At 42.3% G+C, this 14,251-nt stretch overlaps 1 protein-coding gene across 1 annotated transcript; it reads left to right on the top strand.

The window, feature by feature from the left end:
* On the top strand, nucleotides 1-13,993 carry carm1 (coactivator-associated arginine methyltransferase 1; the record flags this gene model as incomplete). Its single annotated transcript, XM_035654340.1, is given in 15 exon segments — nucleotides 1-126; nucleotides 1,578-1,684; nucleotides 2,420-2,524; nucleotides 2,919-3,029; nucleotides 3,190-3,367; nucleotides 3,595-3,685; nucleotides 5,313-5,394; nucleotides 5,763-5,848; nucleotides 5,949-6,038; nucleotides 6,164-6,301; nucleotides 6,522-6,611; nucleotides 6,726-6,838; nucleotides 8,697-8,774; nucleotides 10,029-10,097; nucleotides 10,207-13,993. Coding segments are annotated over 15 exon segments (1,604 nt in total), but the record flags the coding sequence as incomplete, so codon positions are not given.
* Nucleotides 13,994-14,251: the final 258 nt, after the last annotated feature.

Here is a 14,251-nt window from a genome sequence, read left to right as displayed (position 1 = left end):
GAGAGGAGGCGAGTGTGTTCAAGTGTTCCGTTTCCAGGGAGACGGAGTGCAGCCGCGTGGGGAAGCAGTCATTCATCATCACACTGGGCTGTAACAGCGTCCTGCTGCAGTTCTCCTCACCTGCAGGTACACACAAACGCCCCGGCACAATGAGACTGACACGCTGTGCATAAATAACACACACAGCCCATACAAGAGCCAAAAAGTAGTTCTGCTACTGTAATGTCTGCCAGAACATTTTATGTGGAAATGTTGCCAAATGTGCAAGTACAAACGAAGAAGTGATTTTGTGTATAGGCAAACATGGAGGAGGAAAAAAAAAAGTCATTTAATATAACTGTTTAGAATGTAGGTATATACGTGCCTGTGTTCCTCAGTGGCCATTTTTAAATGCCCCGCTCCAGCCTCACTTTGGTTTTGTTTTCTGTTTGTAACCTCAGACTGAGCCAACATGCCAAAGTTTGTTATGTAAGCAGTGAGCCTGGGCTTCCCACTCACTCTGTACACTTTGTATGGAGTGTGGAGCAGGCGTAATGAGTCTCGGCCCACACTAACATGCACACACACCCTTTTACAATGAATCAATTGATTGATTGATCGCTTGCTTAACCCCTCCCCCGGAACAGTAATCACCCAATCATAGCTTAGCAATTGTGACCACTCAAGCTTTAGATTACTACACATACACTCCGTACATAAAGAGTTTGGATACTCGTTTCTGTTTTTTTTTATTTTTTTACCCAAAACTCAAACAGTAAATGCGTTAAAAGAGTCACAACTAGCCCATCCACTAGATTTCCCCACTCACCGGTCCTGGTCCTATCATAGTTCAGGCTAACGTTAGCAGCAGCTCCGTCACACTCTTTATTACATCAGGGAAGTTGACACAGCAACATTACCTAAGATAATGCTGCCTTTAGACCTCTTTTTTTAATTTTTTAAAGATCTATTGAAGTCATGACACTAAAAACAACACACCATTCCAAATAGGCCCGAGAACAGCGGTGGTCGAGCGAGCTAAAGAATGAAAGAATGAGAGGTGGCGAAGTCGGCACAACCCTGCTGGAAGGTGTTTCTGTGTGAATGCAGCCGAAGCGGAGACGGCAATTTAACCTGGTCACTACGTTTTTAGAGTCCTAACCTGATTTAGAATTCAAATGGCGCCGTTCTAAACGAGGTTCGAACTGTTCAGTAGAGTGCCAGCTCTGTTTGTCAAACACATCACTTAGTCCTCATCCTAAAACGCTTTCCTCTTGTAATGTTAAAAGATACTACAGGTACATAAACTAAGCAGACAAACAGGGTTATGTTAGAATTACATGGATGTTCTAATGTTCTACATTTTTATTACCAGCACCAGCGGTTACTAGTTCTAATGTCCAAGAACCATGCTGTGTCTTTATTTCAATGTTTTCTACATGGATCGTCAACTGTTGAGGATACTGCCTGTAACATAACTGTCCTAATACTTTCTGCCTGCACTGTACGTATATATTGTTGTCTTTTGTGTAATGAAAGGTCCAGTGTAACGTCTGATCTGTAATTGTTGACGTTTGTGTGTTTATGTTCTGCTTCAGACTTTCAGTCCTTTTATAATGTCCTGAAGAACAGTCGTGGGCATAGCAGTGAGCGCTCTGTATTCAGTGACAGAACAGAGGAGTCCTCTGCTGTACAGTACTTCCAGGTAAGAGGAACACACACACACACGCACACACACACACACACTAGCACACCACCCCAGCTCTCTTGGGCTCTCAAAAAGGGTTGGTGAAACAGGAGAAGTATATTCAGCAGACTTCAGGCTCTCTCATATGTGATTGTTTCATTTTTTGTCTCTCTTTTTTTTAATTATTTAATGACCGGTTGAATCCAAACTGCATTTTCAAACACAGAACAGTTGTCCCTAAATAATTACCACCATGCTGACTTTGTTCTTGGATGGCTGTTTATAGTTACACAACTTTCAATTGGAATATTCATTAAAGAAAATTATTTTGGAACCTTTTGAATTATTTTTGTTTTAAAAATAAAAAACGGCTGTAATTTAGCTCTGCGAATCATTACAAAGTCTGAACTGAAATAAAGTATTGGCACAGAATACAGATCTGCTGTGTAAATGAAATAGAAAAGTAGAGAGTACTCGAAAGGAACAAGTGTTTACTTGACGTTGGTTTCATAAAGACATTCCGGTCTGTGCACTCCTTTATGCATGTGGTGTCAGTGACGCTGCTGTCAGACAGCAGCCTGCCACTCGACACAAAAAAAGCCTATTAACAGCAAATCTGAGGATCACCTTGACCTAATTTATTACAGCAAAACGGGGTAATTCTTATATTTTACATATTGAAATTTTTGTATCTTACTTAATAAATAAATAAAAATTAATCATCAGTATTTCATCATATGTTTGTCTCTGCAGTTTTATGGCTACCTCTCCCAGCAACAGAACATGATGCAGGACTACGTTCGGACAGGCACTTACCAGCGGGCGATTCTCCAGAACCACACCGACTTCAAGGATAAGGTAGGTTTATCATTTAATTAGACTTTGCTTTAGATTTACAGTTACATAGAACAGTCCTAATCTCTAGCTTGATGCTCAAAACAAGTTAGTTTCTAATAGTTTAAACCAGTTTAGGCAGATGGCAGACATAGAAGATCAGCTGATAATATTGTTTCTTTTTAAACTTCAAACCGACCAAAATATGACCAACATTAACTGATGCTGCAGAGCAGCTAAAACTTGCAAATCACTGTATAGTGCATGTTTGCCATCTGAGAACAGAAAGCTGGATAGGCATAGAAAACAGTAACCGCGGGGGTGTGGAACTCAGCAATGCAGTGCTTTAAAATTGGATGGACAAATACCAATAATTGTGGCTGAGGGGTGACGACATATTTCCTGTTCTTTTCTCCAGGTGGTGCTGGATGTTGGTTGTGGCTCAGGGATCCTCTCTTTCTTTGCAGCCCAGGCTGGGGCCAGGAAGGTCTACGCTGTGGAGGCCAGCACCATGGCACAACACGCTGAGGTCCACACACACACACACACACACACACACACACAAACAGATTACTGCTATCATCAGTTAGTCAGTTGAGTCTAATATGTTTTGATTGATGCGTTACTCCATTCTGACTAAACCGAAGCTGGATTTCCAGCCCTAGTGAACGTGTGCTGTGCCTTAACAGGTGCTGGTCAACAGTAACCGCCTAGGGGAGCGTGTGGTCGTCATCCCGGGAAAGGTAGAGGAGGTGACACTGCCTGAGCAGGTTGACATCATCATCTCGGAGCCCATGGGATACATGCTGTTCAATGAGCGCATGCTGGAGAGCTACCTGCATGCCAAGAAGTTCCTCAAACCCAACGGTGAGGAGGCGTGGGGCACAGAAGAAATGTTTTTTAAATTGTGGAAAGGAGGGTGAAAAACTGCTAAAGAGCACCATGAAGGAGTGGCAGAAACAACCTTTGGCACAGCACTTCTGACAGCTGTCCACAGTTAGTCTCAGATATCAGTTGGTTGGTCAGCACGATCAGGCCACAGTGTCGCTCTGGGTTGTAAATGGCTGACTGCACGCTCTGTGTATGTGTTTCAGGTAAAATGTTCCCAACCATTGGTGACGTCCACCTGGCCCCCTTCACAGACGAGCAGCTCTACATGGAGCAGTTCACCAAGGCCAACTTCTGGTGAGGAGGGGAAGAGGCTGCAAAGGAGGGTGGGAATGGAGGGGCCGCCAAAACGGGTTTCATAGTTTCCACTAATGGTATACTACGAACACACTCTTAAAAGCATAGGCAGGTGTCTTTCTGAATACTGAAACAGGTTATACAGCAGTCTCTTCTTAATATAACAACTCCTACAGATAATACATACCATGAATACCAGAACATGCTTTAATTGTGAATCTGTCTTGTTAAGGATGGCAGTGGCTCAGCAGAGTGCGGTATAAATGCATTTATAAATTCTTGCTTCAGTACTTCTGTGATTGAGCATTGGTTCATAGGTACAGTAGTATAATTTCAGTGGAGGTGAATGGGTGTTTATCACTTGTAACTGTTGGGTTTAGGTGTTAGTGGCACCACTGAAGAATTCTTACACAGTGAGCTCTTTATTTGACATCTTATAGCCCCCTCATGTTGACACAGCAAATACAAAGTGAAGTTACTCTGTTACATTTCAAACTGGTTTAGTTTTACTTCTTATGCTAACATTAGCTAGGTGACCTACTGTAGCACGGGCAGTATGTGTAACACTTGTAAGTTTAATTTGAGACTGATGGCACATTTTTCTGGACTTGTTCAGTCCACACAGTAACAGTTAATAAGCAAGTCATTTATTTAAGGACCAGTGTGTAGGATTTAGTGGCATCTAGTGGTGTAGTTGCAGATCGCAACTCTGTCGCTTAACCCTCCCTAAGGATTAAGGAAGAACTGGCTGCAACATGTGCAAAAAAAACATGAACTGCCTTATCTAGAGCTAGTTTGGTTTGTCCTTCCTGGGCTACTGTAGAAACATGGCACGACTCCAGAAACCACCTGCATTTCGTAGATCAAAAACAGCTCATGTCAAGTAACAAGAACAAAAAATTCTTATAAAGGATTAACAAATGAAAACTACTATGAATATATCCATTTCGCCAATAATCCGCCTAAATGTACACAACTGGACCTGTAAGAGAATCATTTAACACAAGCAAAGCATGATGGGTAAAGTCAGCAGTCAGTGGTGAAGTGTGGGTGTTGGGTGCTATGAAACTGTAGGTGCTAACTAAAACCACATGTGGCATGAACAAAGGCTAAACTTAATACAACCAAACCACAGAAAATTAAGCTAGGGCTCTGTATTTTATTTTCATGCCTTTTTCAGAGTTAAACAAAATGGTGTACTTCCAAGGTGTAAATATGGTGTAAGTATTTCTACTGTATTTCAGGAAAGTTTGATGGATATCATGGTACTACTGTTTGTTGTGAATTTTGTGAAAATGTGAAACTCCTGTACTCAGGTCAGATGTTTTTAAAATGGGAATCACATGAGTATAATAACTTGTCTTTATTTATAAAATAATTGGTTTCTATGATTGACATTGAAAAATTATTTGTTTCCTGTTGGAAACAACAAATTAGTTACCTTGATGATGTCATTTTTTTTAAGAGGATTCTGAATTAAGAACATTTCTTTGATTGTTTCAATATATTTTGTTGTATGGATCTGAAATCAGTATTCTCAGATAGTGATGAAAATATCATGGTCAACACATGACAATGATAACTACAAATGAACAGTCTAAATGTGACTTTCCTGTTTGGCCCTCAGGTACCAGCCCTCCTTCCACGGCGTAGACCTGTCTGCCCTGCGGGGGGCAGCAGTGGACGAGTATTTCCGTCAGCCAATTGTGGTACGTGGTGCACATTTACACAGAAATGTCTGCACACTGCAAACGGTTAAGTCAATGACTGACAGCGTAAATAAGGACTGCGGCAGTCTTACTGAATGAAAATGTGTTTGCAGATATGCACCAGAATGAAACGTTTCAGATGCATACAGTCATCTTGTGCCATTTCTTCATGTGTGGAATTATTCTGCTTTTTTATTTCTTTCATGTTAACCTAAGGGAGTGGGCCATCACTTAACAAATGCATGCTGGGTAATGAGACCAGCCTGCTGGGTCTATCAAAGAGCAGCTCTCCCCGGGTTGGGGGACACTGTTTGAGTTGTGTAAGTTGTTATTAGTTTTGTATGATGAGCTCTGATCTCCCTCCACAGGACACATTTGATATCCGTATTCTGATGGCCAAGTCGGTCAAATACACAGTCAACTTCCTGGAGACCAAAGAAGAGGATCTGTACAGGTGTGTGTGTGTGTTTGTGTACACAAATGCTTGTTTGTATGTGCTGTTATGTGACATAGCTTGTGTAATTAACATATCTGCTTTTTCTTTTTGGCCCCAGGATAGAGATTCCCTTTAAGTTCCACATGATGCACTCAGGCCTGGTGCACGGCCTGGCTTTCTGGTTTGACGTGGCGTTTATGGGATCAGTGTAAGTCAGCCAGTCGCTGATGATAGCTCCACTTGGAGCGCGTCGAATGTTAAGAAATGCCGTTATTTATTCCGACAAGGTTGTCTTAGCCTCACACCAGCACTCCTCTTGCGTCCTCTCTGCAGGATGACAGTGTGGCTGTCCACAGCACCCACAGAGCCTCTCACCCACTGGTACCAGGTGCGCTGTCTGCTGCAGTCTCCCCTCTTCACCAAGGCTGGGGATACGCTGTCCGGCACCGCGATGCTGGTGGCCAACAAGAGGTATGATGCTTCTAAACGTACTTCACTGTAGCATGGTGGTCCACTGTGTACTTGTACAAGTCAGAGGCTTTATATTGTGGTCTTCAGTAATAATATTCGTGCTGAAGGCAAAGAGTATTAAGCGTTAATTGATGACTTCAGAGACTAAAGAAATAGAAAAGAAATAAAAAGCTTATTTTAGTTAGCACAGTTAATTAAAATCCGATCTCCTTCCCAACAGACAAAGCTACGACATCAGTATTGTTGCCCAGGTGGATCAGACAGGATCAAAGTCCAGCAATCTCCTGGACTTGAAGAACCCCTTTTTCAGGTGAGTTGCTGTCTTGGCCCTTATTAGCATGCCTGGACCCGGTTGGCACCACGTGGAATGGTTGAGGTGGGGAGCACCGTCTGTCTCTCTAATGTTGTGTGTTTGTATCTGCAGGTACACAGGCTCCACCCCAAATCCCCCTCCTGGCTCACACTACACCTCCCCATCCGAGAACATGTGGAACACGGGTTCGGCCTACAGCATGAGTCAGGGGATGGCTGTATCAGGTGAACACACACATAAACACTGGTAGATGCAACATGGCCTCCATGTGTTTACAAGGGAATCTGTGTACCATCTGTTCTTTCCATACGGAGTATAGAATCCAAGATCAGAACATGGAAAAACTTATTTAGTTATGAATTTGTGAATCCAGCACAAATAACTGGTACTTTTGTTTTTATGTTAAAGTCAGCCTAACTTTGCAGCAAACCCACTTGGGCGATGGCACTGCCTGATTTAATGCTGATGATATTTTGGAAAATGTCACCTTAAAAGTCGTCCCTTGTGTCAACAGATAAACAAGAAACAGGAAGTATAATGTTGCAGTGGATGCAGCGAATTAGACTCTGGGCAGCAACGTAAGCTGTGTTTGTTTACAATTTGGAAAATGAAGCTTGCCAAATGAACTATTAGCCGTTCATTTTGCTGTGTTCCATTGGATGTACTGACATCTAGCACTGAATTACTTGGATTATGAAGAAATCTTCTCAGGCGAGTTCTGAACCATTCCCCCTTCCTGTCCCAGTGCACACACATTGTCCGATTTTGGATTCTATACTGAATATGAAAACAATGAATGATACACCCATTCAAGGGTCATTTCAGTAATTTCATGGAAGTATCAGAGACGGAGGTGGGGGGTGGCATGTGGAGTAATAATAATGTAATTTTATACATTTTGAAGCTGGGAACATTGATTTATTTTCCAATTGGTTTCATACATTAATGTATCACATAGATTTTTAAACCAGAAAGAAAGGGCATTTTCAGGTAAGAACTTTTGGATCTGTTTTTCAACCAACTTGATCCATTAGCAGAGACCTTAGAGGTACTTGGTGTAAACTGAAGATGGGTGTTGACCTGTGGTCGGAGACTGGAGCTGTGGAGAGAGAAAGCAGCACTCCTACAGCTGTCATCTGTGCGTTTAAAATCATGCTAATTCCTGTCAGATTTATTTCTTTTATTTTATATTCATGGTGACTGCATTATCAGTAAATTAATATGGGACCCCTACCCGCAGTAGGAGGTTGGCAGAATAAATCAAGAGATAACTCTGCAGAGCCGCCCCGAGTCCCTCTGAACAGGTCAGCTGCAGGTCCCGCTCTCTTTGCTCCAGACCATCAAAAAAACTGTGCACGCCTCGTTTTATCGACTTAAACACCAACGCTACACAAACGTTACTGGGAAATATAGTTAAACCACATAGTATACATCCCACACTTTGCACACAATCTACAGTTTACAGAGACAGACAGAGGCATAACAAGGCAGCAAAAGGCACATGAATCATAATATCGGCTGGATATTGAAGCACACTTTCCTGCAGTGCTTGTATATCCTGTTTTATTATAAATTACAGTGTTTGCCTTGTTGCCTCACTGCAAACACTGTAAAGCTTTATACAATTAAAGAACATTTTACAAAATCCCAAAGCTGAAGTACCAATTAGGGTCTGTTGCGCTTTACACTGTACATTTTTAATCTGTTCAGACCACCAAAGAATATTTAATTAATATGATAATATTTAATAGATGATAGATTGAAATAAAAAGTGACACTTACTTCTTCATACTGAATCCATCTATTATGCAGCTGCCAATATATTGTGATCCATCATAATGGGTCGCTGAGTAAAAGGCAGAAGTGCTTTGTTTCTATGTTTTTTGTGCAGAGGTTGCCTCTTAATTTCTTCCACTGTAGGATGTGCAACGGTTTCCCTGTCACTACTAACGCTGCTGTTGACCCAAGTCATGTCAGCAGGCCCTGCACTGAGGAGACCGGTATATGATGAGAAAGCTGAACATGATGAATATGTCTTTGTAGTAAATGTTGATTGGTTTGTTTCCCGTCTCTCCCCTCCAGGGATGCCTGCAGCTTATGACCTCAGTACAGTCATTGGCAGCGGCCCGTCAGTGTCTCACAACAACCTCATCCCCCTGGGTACGAATCACAACTACCACTGACTCCTCAGCATCTCAGTCAACCTAATCTAGTGGGGAACAAACAGGAGAGTGACAGAGAAAGTCTGCAGTGCAGCATGGTGTTGCAGGCATGCTTGAAAACAACTGATGTTAGAACAGAAATCTTCATCTTCTGGTCTCTAGTGAGCACTGCGGCACTGTATAACATGGAAAAAATAAGACTTGACTAAGTATTTTCCCCATCACAAGACTGTGAACGTACTGTAGGATTGTGAGTTTGATTGCAAATAATGTGGTGCTGGTGAAATGTTATAAAGCCATCGAGGGACAAACCTCTAACTTGATGTTGAGTGTCAGATTAGTAAATGTAAATGCTTATGTTGCCAGTCAACTCTCAACAATCAATGTCATATCTTTGAGGAACTGTAGTTGATCGTGTTCTTGATATTATGAACATTCTGAAAACCTGCCACTTTACACCAATGCAACTAGACAAGACAGTTTATCATCTCCATAGTAACAATTCTGACTTCTGACTGCATGCATGCCTTTCTCTTCAACTGACATTTCAGCTCCTTTCAGTGCTTCAGTTCATGCTGATACTTCCCTCCACACTTAGACTTGGGCAGTATTTCAGCTCTTTCAAATGTTTCAATTGCAAAAGCACTCTCGGGATCTTAACAAATCTGGTCTAAAATCTAGTAATCTGAATTTTAGGCCTTTTTAAAATATAAAATATTATTTTTAAAGGTCCTAAAAATGTATTTGAGTAATGGAGTTAACATCACTTGTACAAAGTTGCATTTTTAAGTCTTGCTTTAATATGTGCCTAGGATAAATTTGTATTGATCATGCTGTAACAATACAAAACCAAACAGACGTGGAACCAATACAGATTTTCCTTCATGTCTTTTTCTTTTTAAAATAGGTCTTGAATCGCATTCGTAATGGTCTTAAAAAGGTCTTAAATCTAACCTGTTGAAACCTGCAGAAGCCCTCACGCATTTTCTTAACTCTTGTAAAGTATATTCAAGAATTAATTATTATTATTAATATATATTAATATATATTAAGTATTTTAGATACTCTTTAGACTCTGCCATCTAAATGGCTGCCAGTTACAGCTTGTAGTACTATTGTGAGTAACTTTTGATGGAACAGATCATGTCTGTGGTGTCAGGGCTACCTTGTGTTTGGTAGGAGGCAACAGGCTAAGGGTTGTCGCATTGCTGCACATATCATTAACTGTGCTTTCCTCTCCGCTTGGTCGCAGTGAACACAGGCATTGTAAACCACACTCACTCCAGGATGGGCTCCATCATGAGCACAGGAATTGTCCAGGGTATGTCCACCTGTCAGTGTCTAACAATACGTACAGAAACAAACAGAAATTTACCACGCAAGCGTCTTCGGTGGGAATGTGGGTCGTAATGCTTTGTCCTTCCTTCCAGGAGCCACTACGGGCCAGTCAGGCCCCAGCAGCAGCGGTACTTACTATCCCGTCACCAACCAGTTCACCATGGGGGGCGCTGCCATCTCCATGGCCTCACCTATGGTCATCCCCAGCAACACCATGCATTACGGCAGTTAAGACGAAGACCTCGCAAAGACCTCTTCGTCCTCCCCGCCCCTGCATGACAAGAGACCCCCGATCCCTCCCAGTGGCGCCCTTCAGTCCGCCCCCTCCACCCTTCAATCCTGACTGACCCACCAACCGCAGCCAAAACCAATATACCAAAAGCAGTGCTGTGCTGGCACTTCCTCCTCTTGTTCGTCACCCTCATTCTAGTCCTTCACTATATGAACGGTCGAACGCTCTCATATCCGTCCAGACTCTTGTCTTGTTCACAGACAGAAACCCCCCTCCCCCTCCCTTGGATCCATTGGGATTGTAACAAGTGCACATCCAAGATGCACCGCATCTATCCCCTTCCCGGGTTTCCCCCCTCCCCCCCAACATGTATCTCAATCCCTCCTTTCCCGTTCCTGTTTACGTTTTTTATTGTGTCATGTCAAAGTGTTTCTTCAAACCCTTCTTTCCCTGAGAATCAACTCGTTGCCAGATACCAGCATCAGTCCGTACCTACAATCCTCCTCGCCTCTTTACCGGACCTACACTGAAGCTTTTCATTATTACAATAGGACACGATTATCATCAACACTCATCTCTGGGCGGCCATCTTGGCTTTTCATATCTGATTAAAATCGTCAAGGCCCCTCTGCACTTCTTAAGAGACTAAACAGTTCCTTCAAATCACAAATAATATAGTCTAGTCATGCAGATCGTTTTGGTTTTAGGCAATTATATCAGAAACTTAAGCTGTCTACATGCTTAGGCACCCTAAGGTGTATGTGGAAAATATGCTTTTTTTTTTTGTGACTTGGACAAACTGACCCTGCTCATTACCCGACGTGTGGTTCTAATTAAAAGCAGTTGTGTGATGCGTCCCGCTAGGATCCATCTGAGCATCACATTTTGAGAGACTGGCACGTTGGTCACCTTCCATGCTGAGTAACGAGATAAACAAGCACCATAATCAGCTGTGTGTCCACTGTAGATTGCAGCTTCCAGTCGCCTTTGCTAATACTACAGCAAACACTACATTGACTGGAAGTGCTGACCGTGCTAGACTATTAGGCTACATCACAGCAAATGGTGATATGCTGTATGCCATATTTATACTCTATTTTTAAATCTGCTTGAATTGATATTTTTGACTGCTTGGGAGCGGGGGGGCACGAGAACAAACACAGCACTGATACATCACTTTATACATTTGTTATGCTGAACATACTGGCTAACTGGTATGTACTCATCTTCCACATAGAGAAATATTCTGATCACCAGACAAATGTTAACTCCAATATTCACTCTCCTCTAAACTCTGTTTTGGTCTCAGCTCCTGAGAAGAAGATCTGGCTCTTCAGCTGCTAAATGCTCCACTGTGTTCACCAGCTAGTCGCTAACTTTTCCCATCTGTTTGTTGCCTGGCAGACTGTTTACAGTGGCTTTAATCAGAGCTTTTTCACTGAAAACAGCTGCCTGTTGCTGGTGGAAACAAGGTTGATAGAGGCGCTTTTGGAGCGAACCAAAACAATCAATTTGTGGGCCATGGAACCAAAAATGGAAGACGCTAAAAAGCTACGTAGAGCTGAGAGCAGCTGCAGAGTTTGGTGATGTTTCTCTGTGGGTTCAGCATGAGCGACACCTTTCACATCTCACACAGTCATTTGATTCATAGTCACTTTAAATAATATTGACTAGTAGCAGCTTTAAATATGCTTGTACACCTCACCCATACCCACGATGTGGTTAGCCTAGCTTGGCTCAAAAACTGCTATCCTATTTGTATCTGAAATTAAAATATACACCTCCCAAAAACTCCTTAGTTAAACTTTATATATTGTTGATTTAATATGTAAAAAAAAAAATATAAAAATAAAATCGTAAAAACAAGGCGTTTTCTGATCATTATGCTGGAGCCTTTTTTTTCAGCTGGGTGCCGTGTCCGCACGCAGCATCTCAAAAAATCCTGTCCTCATAGTGGGGTTGCCAGGTTTGAGCACCGTCCAAAGTGAACAAAAATCCAGGTGACTCTTTTTATCTCCTCTTACAGCCAATTAATGAAAGGAGTTGTTGGAAGGTGTATTTTGTCTAGGCTAACCTTTTGTCTCCGAGATATTTCTCTGTACTAGAAATTGAATACATATCTCTTTTTCATCACTGTGGGTTGGATGGTGAACAAGCATATTTCCTAAACTCTTGGACGGTTTAGAGCTGCCACAGGTTAGAATTCTCTCACTTTTTAAGGCCTCAGAATGCTTCAGCTGTGCGTCGTACGATCGCATCTAAAGGGAAAAGTGTTTATAGCTGTTCTGAATGGCCACATCTGTCATAGCCACTGCCTCACTGATGTGTGTCTTTGTGTAGTCTTTAATCGTACAGTACTTTCAGTCTCTCTGTAAAAGCATTCTTGGTGTTGTCCTTGGTTGTACAGACAAAAAGTGACAGTCGTAGTTGTGTGAATAATAAAAACAAACAAACATAGCTTTATAGAGAACTTTGAACCCTGCTTTCATACCTGTGCAGTCAGCTAATTGCTGCTTTTAGTAGGCGCGCTTGTCGGATTTGTAGAGGTTACAAAATTGGCAGATCTGACGAGCACTTTGAAGCATACAGAGGCCTTAGGCAATCCCATGAGACGCCAATCTATGAGGGACTTGTGGATGATCTTGGTGTTTTCTTGATACCCAGCACGGAAGTTGACCAGTGGGACACACGCCAAAATCTTTGTGTCTTTGTTAAAGCCAGTCCCATAAACCTGAAACCTTCTGCTGGAATCCATCGCCTGTTCTCTTTACCCAGTTTTTTTTATTTAAGCTGAGAGGACATTGCAGCAGCTCCTCCCCGGCCAGTCATTTGTTTGAGCCAGATTGCTCCGGCACAGTTGGAGGAGGAAGATTCTAGAAGACACCAGTAAGGACCAATGACCCAGGTGGCAGCCAGCTGGCTGCCGGAATGAGGAAAAAAACTGTGCTGGATTGGCAGCGTCCTCGTTTACATCCTCGCTTCCTACCCCTGCTCTCTCCTCCCAACCTCCTTTGAGACTGAGTGACTGTCGCAAAGAGACTTCAATGTCGAGGCACGGGAGACGGGTCGCCTCCCCCCTCGTCTGTTCACTATGTATGACCTCCAACATATCATGCCCCCACTCCCCGACGCACCTGATGCCCCTTTCCCCCTTTTATTGGTCAAGGAGAGAAAGACTGACACGCGTATGCATTGCTTCCAGTGTCGCAACTGTTGGACTCGGTTCATTTGGAATTTATGAGTTAGTACGTTTTAAGAGAGCTGATAAAAAAAAAAAATGTCTCTTTGTAGGATTAACCTTTTTGTTGTCTTTATTTTGTTTTTTCTTTCACAAAAAACAACAAACTGAAAAAAAGAGAGCAAATTAAATGTGGTGGCGATGTTCCAAAACCATCCTGGAATCAGGCGTTGTAGTACTTTAATTTGTTCACTCTAGTTTGTTAAATAGACTGTGACACACCCAGATGTTTACCGTGTGGTAGCTAGCCTATAGCAATCATGTCCCTTTTGTCATGGAGTCATTGCTTTTTGTAGTCAATAGTGGCCTCCACTTTTATCATGGAAAAGTGTACGAGGAAGACTGTGTGTCATGTTCTGTCTTTTCTGTGTGTTGACCAACCAGTAATAACACCTTTCTCACTGTCTGACATCGACTCTTCTGCTCCGGTCTCAGCCAGAGAAAGTCTCTCTGCCCTGAATACTGTGGTGAGATCTTTCTCTTTCCAGAACTTAAAGGACCAGTGTGTAGGATTCAGGGGGATCTATATAATATTCGGAATAATGTTTTCATTAGTGTATAATCACCTGAAAATAAGAATTGTTGTGTTTTTATCACCTTAGAATTAGCTTTTATCTACAGAGGGAGCAGGTCCTCACCATGTTTCTACAGCAGCCCAGAACAGAAA

The sequence above is a fragment of the Morone saxatilis genome, unplaced genomic scaffold (genome assembly GCF_004916995.1).
Source record: "Morone saxatilis isolate NCDOM2014 unplaced genomic scaffold, NCSU_SB_2.0 Contig14, whole genome shotgun sequence".
Taxonomy (NCBI): domain Eukaryota; kingdom Metazoa; phylum Chordata; class Actinopteri; family Moronidae; genus Morone; species Morone saxatilis.
The sequence above is the reverse complement of the archived record's forward strand: the minus strand, read 5'-3'. Positions and strand labels throughout refer to the sequence as shown.